This window comes from Balaenoptera acutorostrata, chromosome 10 (assembly GCF_949987535.1).
Source record: "Balaenoptera acutorostrata chromosome 10, mBalAcu1.1, whole genome shotgun sequence".
In the NCBI taxonomy this organism is placed as follows: domain Eukaryota; kingdom Metazoa; phylum Chordata; class Mammalia; order Artiodactyla; family Balaenopteridae; genus Balaenoptera; species Balaenoptera acutorostrata.
The window spans coordinates 73267681-73275101 of NC_080073.1; the positions used below are offsets into that span (position 1 = coordinate 73267681).

At 42.7% G+C, this 7421-nt stretch overlaps 1 protein-coding gene across 7 annotated transcripts; it reads right to left on the minus strand.

The window, feature by feature from the left end:
- Positions 1-1178: 1178 nt before the first annotated feature.
- Positions 1179-7360, minus strand: OARD1 (O-acyl-ADP-ribose deacylase 1). 7 transcript variants are annotated; one of them, XM_007197892.2, is made up of 6 exons: positions 7140-7360; positions 6234-6314; positions 5741-5885; positions 4660-4718; positions 3520-3632; positions 1179-2125 (listed from the first exon to the last, which is right to left on the minus strand). In XM_007197892.2, the coding sequence occupies exons 2-6, from the start codon at positions 6270-6272 to the stop codon at positions 2023-2025; spliced, it is 459 nt and encodes a 152-aa protein (XP_007197954.1). In that variant the 5' UTR covers positions 6273-6314; positions 7140-7360; the 3' UTR covers positions 1179-2022. The 7 variants fall into 7 exon arrangements, with proteins under 7 accessions (XP_007197954.1, XP_007197956.1, XP_007197957.1 ...); XM_007197894.2 differs by having other exon boundaries at positions 7075-7360; XM_007197895.2 differs by lacking the exon at positions 7140-7360 and adding an exon at positions 6956-7091.
- Between the last annotated feature and the right edge of the window lie 61 nt (positions 7361-7421).

Sequence of the window (7421 nt, forward strand, 5' to 3'; positions counted from 1 at the left end):
TATGTAGAAGCAAAATTTCACACGTGAATTTCTGGGTGTTTCCCAAACTCTAACTAGGTTTCCAGGAATAATGTATCCATTCTGATTATCAGGCCATGCCTCCTTTCCCCAGGCTTCGAGTGTGGTAAGTCATTGGAATTTGACCCCAAGACTATCTGCAAATGACAAAGCACTTTATCACATCCCTGCTGAATTCCACTCACAGCCAGACCTCCACAAGACTAGGTTTTGTTAAAAGAAATATGAACGAGGCTCATACTCCATGAAAAAAATTAACCCTAATCCCTTAAAATGTAGAAGCAGCCTAGAAAAATCAATGTTTTGACCCAGTGTTAAGATTTATTTGCATAGTTAGGCAAAATACTTTAAGTTTCCTCTTACCACTCCACTCTCATTTTGTTTTGTACAGACATTCTCTCCCTTTTTTTCCCCTTCAATTTTACTGTGTATGTGGATAGAAACAAAGCTCCAAGAAAAGTCTTAGTCTAAAAGTTTGACAATGAACTTGCCCCTGGCACTGCCCTACCCCCACCCCCAACAACATGGAGAACTTGTCTGTTACACACAGAGATACAAAAGAAGTGAAATACTTTTTGAAACTGCTGCCTCATTCAGGCTGAGATGCGATAAAAACACAAATCTAAGGTACAAAGATTATATTTAACCAGTGCTTTCCTGGTGTTTTAACGAGCCCCTTCTAAAATCCAGTTCTTTTACACATGGGAAAGCAGCAAGTCCTATGACAGACCCAGAATTCACTCTAGGGAGAAAATCAATAGTAGGTCTGTCCCTTTGAACTCAACACCACAGTAAGGGGGCGGAGGGTTGAAATACTCTACTAAGTTTTCCCCACACCTCTGATACTGAACCACTGGCTAAATCCATGAACCTTACTCTTCCACCATGGAAATCAAGAGTGGACAAAGCGCTACTCTCTTAGAAGAAAAGGTGACTAATATTTACTGTTTTCGGTCCCAGGTGGCCACACATCAGAATCCTCTGGAGCTTAAAAACACAAAGAAACATGGCCACTCTCCCCCGCCCCCCCCCCACTACCAAATTAGAATTCTTTTTTGGAGGAAGTGGACCTTTATTTTTTTTAAGGAGATTCATATGGGTTTTGTTGAGAACTACTGATTTATTGAGGCATTACTCCACACTAAGAACTTTGCCACATATTTCACATACAGTATTTTATTTGTTTCATGATTGAATTCAGACAGGTTCAATCACAGAACCTATGTGGTGGACAAAAGAGAGCAGGAGCTCACCACAGGGAGATTCTAAAAGCCTGCCTTTCCAGTGTGCTGACCCACAGTTCTTGCCCATTCTGATGTCTTATTTCTCACTTTGCTGCTCTTCGTACTGGACCCTCTATCTGACTCCTCCGGATTAAGTTACAGGTGAACCCTCCATTACCCAAGTCCAGAACAACACAGACATGTGCACAGGACCTCATTGCCCGCCCCCCTCAAGAAGATATTTATTTTTCCATTCTTGTCACCACAAATTCCTTGTTAACAACATAAAACTCTTTCTTGTAATTTAAACAAAACCGAACCCATAATTCTCTCCTAGGATGAATTTTATGATGTAAGGATAATACCAGGTAAGTGCACAAATGACAAAAGATGCAAAATTAACTGAAATGTTCATCCTTCCTGAAATTTCTCTTAAACAACAGAGAAGAAGAAGCAATGCTGACACCTAGTGGCAACCCAAATAAATCAAGTAGCATCCCTAGCAAAACAGGGGTCATAGGCCCAACATTTGGCTTCCCCACCTAATATCAGGCCATCTATGCCTTACCTTCCTGGAAAAAAAAAAAAATTCCCAGCAACACTTCCCAAGCAATCCCTCCTCCAGAGTCCCAGTCCAATCATGAGAATACAGCAACTGAAGTCTGGCCTGTGACACAGACTACTTCACATGAAACTTTCCTCTGACCATTTTAAGGTCAGTTTGCTCAGTCCTAAGGCCCAGATGACACAGAAGGCAGACATATCCAAAATGCTCATCTGTTCAGAGTGTGTACACAGTAATTCTGATGTCTGTTGCCTCAAAGACCTCCTCAATCATCGCAGATACATTTTCCCATTGCAGACGATCAAGACCACATCCAATCCTGAAAAAGACAAAACATCCCCACTGGTTGTGATGAAGGTATCTAGAAAACACTCCTTCCCTCTTCCTCTAGGCTGCATCCACCCAAAGCCTAAGATATTATCTGGTCTCACACCTATAGGCAGCCATGGTGGGAATTGGGAAGTTAACTCCTATTTTGAGTCACCTAAGGCTGTTTCCTAGACAGCCCTAACATCCAATAGCTGTCACTTCTCTTTTGCCTAATAAAAGTACCACTTCCCAGTTACTTCAGGCTACGTTTAGAAATGTATAACTGCAGTGAGATGGAAGAACTTACTATCCTTCTATTTCTACTGATGAAAACTAGCTGTGGGTGGATGGCAAAAGGTTGGTATTTTTAAAATACACTTATGATAATGAAATGTTAAGGAAGATAAAAAGGAGAATGACAAAGGACAGGATCTCTGCACACAGGAAGTCAAGAGGGAATGTTGGGAAATGCCAAGCTGACTGTAATTCAGATCTTTGCAGCACTCTGGTGGGAAACCTCAATCGGCCCACAAAACTCTTACTACCTGGCACCTTTCTTCCAAGATGTTACTTAACTGATCCTCAATATCCCTAGGGAAAAAAGAGAGGCTTAAAGTTGCTAATTTTCTATAAATGTGGTTAAGTACCTGAAAAAATTGTGTTAAAAAAAAGTTTCTGGTACATAAGCGATGAATATATTAAAGACCAGCGTAAGATGAGGGACCACATAGCCACGCTCTTAAGTAACGTGGACCTTGGAATAAACCCGCATGCATGCTCAGCTCTGACAAAACTAGTCTGACAAGAAGAGAACAAGGGACCCCACGCCTATTTCCTGAAAAGGAAACAAAGGGGATATTGAACCCCTAACATCAGTCCCTTAAGTTCCCAATATCTAGGGTCTAAGACATTACATCAGGGACCTATCCTCTGGCTACTGTCCACACTGGACACAAACAAGCATGCAGTTTAAAAAGCAGTGATAACTTACAACTTTCTTCACACAGAATTAACAGGTTTGGGACACCTGAAGTGGCCCAGAGAGAAATCACAATTGCTCAGTCTTTGTTCTTTAGCTGTATTGCTTCAGAAACAGAGGCCAAGCTTCAGGTAGAGGATGCCCAGAATTCAACAAGTGTCTGTGAACAACGGCTCCTCCCTACTAAGTAGGCTGAGGCAGGTCTGTGGTTTAATCATCCTGATTCATTCAGCCCAGGCTAAAAGATGGGCACGCCTTAGGCTAAGGTCTGACAACTTGTTTACTGATGATTTGTAAATGTTTTGAAATTTTTCCGCCTTTACGTCTGTATTTTAGGTTACATTAAGCTTTTAAGTCACTTGTCTTTGGGTAAGACAGTAAACCCCACTAATCAAGTCTTCATTTAGGGCCCTGGATTTCCTTGCCTTGGCATGGAGAGGTCGGTGACTCCATTCTGCAGACAATGGGACTTCATGGCCTCTAAACTCTTCTGTAAGTTTTCGTAAGTTGGCTTGTGTGAAGCCCTTTTCTTTGTAATCTAAGTACAAAGAACGAATTCAAATTCCCATTAGTCCAAAATGAGAGCCAAAGAAAAGTCATCATATTCTCCCAACATCCTGATAATTAAAATAATAAGTATATTTTTATAGAATAGTCTAGATGACAAATGTCATACTGTCCCTTCCAGTTACGGGAGCTCCTCAGGAATCCACTACATAGAGCCTGAGAAACCCAGACACTGCCATATAATCTTTCCTTTTCCCAAGAAAACCAGATTAGCAGGTGTGCCTATTGTCTACTGTTTTTAAACAAAGTAGGTGAAAGTTTCTGTGCCACTTCCAAGAGATAAGCTGCATATCTGTAACAAGGAAGAATCCATAACACCTAAAAATTTCCTGTTAGGTTTATTTATTTAAAAACTGTGCTTGCCTTTTATTTCCCTATAAAAGAACAGAGACAAACTGGTAGCATTCCAAACAAGACTGGAAGTCACAGTAGCATTAAGGACATTCAAAGAGGCTAGGACATGTCCCCACTCAGTGTGCTGTCCAAATCAGGCTTGTAGTGACTTGGCTATAAGTCATCCAGCACCATCGCCAAGAAGCTGCACTCTTTCTGAGGCCAAAGACCATTTGGATAGTGAAAGAATCCCACGTTGAGGAAGCAGGCAGGAAAGGAGATGAGTATTACTTGGCACTGCATTTGATAGGGAAGACTGAGAGAAAAACTCCTTTGGGCAATCTATCTCTTGAGACTTTATTGTCTCTATCTTACTGTGATTAGGAAGGAATTAAACTATGGGAGGCATCCCTAACTTTTGCAAGTCTCATAACACAGGTCTTTGGTGAATATCACTACTCTTTCCCATGGAGCTGGGATGCAGCCTCATGTTCCTTTCTAATCCAGTGCACCAAATAGCCACCACTTCTGGATCTGAGTTGGCATGAGGTCAGCTTTTTGACATCTCTGGTTGTCTGGAATGAAACACTGTGATCAACATAAATGCAGTACAGCCCACTGGTTTACCAGTCCTTAGAACTTATTGAGAATTGGCCCCATCTTACCAGGTAATATATATATCGCCCATCTCTCTTCAGAACAGCCACTTCTCCAGACTTTTTTTCTAAGAAAAACAGTTATTTAACAGTAAAAAAGAAATTGAAAACCAAAACACTGATCTCCATTCTTAGATTTTTTTGAAAATCTTTATAAATTTGAGTCTACTTCAGAACTAGAATTTTCAACCCTGAAGAACACTTTGATCCTTATCAGTCTTCTTAAATACTGTATTCCTTAACTTCCAGCTTTCTTATTAATGTTTTCTGAATCATGTTTTCCTCACACCCCATCTTTGGTCCTGCTGCATTTTCAAATATACCCGTACTTGTTCACTTAAAAAACTTTAATGTCTATTGCCGTGAAATGTTTTAGAATGTACAGCACTTTTTACTTGCCAAATGTGTTTAATAATAATCCTTTTACATACAAAAACAGCTAATGCATTAAGCATTAAGGGGAACATAGACGTATTAAAAAGTTCTTAATTATTAAAGAGTTTTCAATCAGGAGAACGTGTCATGCTTAGAAATAAATATAATACAAAGCAGTAAGAAGTTGCTTTCTTAAAGGCTGGGATCCGAATCACCAGTGGAGACTTTGATTCAGTAAGCCTGGACTGTGGCCTGAGCAACTGTTTCAGAAGCCCACGTGTGATTCTGATACACATCTCTGGTTTAAAATCACTGGTAGAAAGTGATGGGAGGAGTCTGTAAGGAAAAGGTTCTAAACTCTTTGAAGCATAAGCACAATATGGGTAAACAGGGGATCTTGAATGCCAAGCTAAAATCTGTGGACTTTGCTAAGCACTTCAGAGTTATTAAAGGTTTCAGAGAAATGGAGTAATGTTATCAAGATTTATAAAAGAGGGGGAAGAAATTTAAAACTTTTACAAGAATTCAGGTTTCGTGTGATAAGGACCCAAACTAGAGGCCATTTTTGTAGAGGAAAAAATCTGCAGAGTTAATAGGACTCAGTAGTTAGGAACCCCATCTGTGCATGTATATCTTGTTTAATAATTAAGTATAACAAGAGCATCAAAAGATGCTCTAGCCAGGGCAGATAAGGTCAGCTGTTTTCAAAACTCACGTTGATTTAACAGTTCCTGCACCCCTCCAAATTTCTTCTTGAAGTGGACAGCTATCCCAGCGCCCATTCGACAGTCCTCACTGATACAATGGGCTAAAGAGTCTGTTTTGGGGCATGCAAAAAGGTCTCCTTTCACATAAGTAATCTAAAATGTGCAAAGAGAAAGAAAAGTTTTATTAGTGACAGAAAAATACTAAGCTATTTCTTTTCCTTTACTGTGCCCACCACCACTTCTCCTCCGTCCCTCCTTCATTTAAAGACAAATCCTCAGAATTTAATTTAAGGGGTTATCTAAAGCGAATTAAAGCATGTGCAAAAGAAAGCGATGGGTGGTCTCTGCCTAGGACTGTATCAGCCTTTCTAAAGTAAATCAGCAGGAGAGAGAGAGAGAGAGAAAAAGACAATTCAATTATTGGTTTAATTAAAAAGTGTTTATGCTTTTGACCTCAATTATTTTGAATTTCAGTTCAATAAATTAATAGTTGTTACGCACTCTGCTTCCTTCTGAATCTTCATTAGGGCTGCCAGCCATGATACTGAGTCGCTATTTCCAGAATTTAAGTGTTTTCTTCAGCTATAAAAAAGGGAAAGGAAGTAAAAATGCTTAGGCAACCTGAATATATTACATTCAGACTGCCCTGACCACCCACGTACGAACATTTTCCCCCCACCGTTTATCGCTGAAAAGTAAGTTCGCCTCTAGGAAGTAATACAAAACTCTTCTGGGGCAAGAAAAAGAAAGAATGTCTGGTTTCGGAGGCTGACGGGCCCCGCTCGCATTTCGCGCTTTCCGGGAGCGGAAGAAAGGCGGTCCTAGGACCCGCCTCCTCCTTTCCCCGCGCCCGCGCCGAGCAAGGCTGATTCAAGACAGTCTCCTTTTCCCTGCAAGATGCAAAAGTATTTCCCCATTGGATTTGGCCCAGAAGCAAAAAGGTGGGACTTGGCCACAGTCCCGTTAAGCCGCAACTAGGGAGTATACAGGCCTGGGGGAGTGTGCTGCCGAGGCGGGGGCAAGTGGAGAGGGAAGGCGGCCTCTCAAGGAAGGCTCACCATCATCTTTTGGGGGGAGTTGGGGGAAGAAGTCTAGAGAGGCGTCCCATTCTCTGTTTCCTACCCTAGGGCGGATCAGCGAGGGCGTGGGGCCTGTCCCGGGGTCCCGTGATAGGGAGCGAGGAGGCTCGTTCAAAACCCCAACGTACCGGGGTTACCCTTCACCTGGAAAGGAGTCGGCCGTTAGGAGGTCCCGCCCCGCGGGGAAGGGCTCTGGTAGGTGGGGAGCAGGAGAAGAGCCCAGATGTGGAGCCAATCCCGCCAAAGCTCTTAATTGCACGCACCTAAGATGGCCGCCCACCACCTGGGAGCGGGGCGGAAACGAGTCCCTCTAGCTAGCTAGCCGAACCTGCACTCTTTGGTGATGGCCGCTGAACTTCCGGTGGTAAATTCCATGGAGTACCCCGCCGCCGCCCGGGCATGCGTAACGAGACAGCGAGTTGGGTAGAACGGCGCTTGCGCATTAGCCCCAGGAGCGTGTCTCCAGGGGCCGCAGAGACGGGGGAGGGCAGTTAGCAAAGGAGTTAGTTAGCGCCTGCGTGGTACTATGCTCAGGGCGGTGTTTGAAGGTTGAAGGGTTGAAGGGTCTGGGGTGTCTAGAAGGCGCCTGCGTATTCCTTCGGCCGGGGGT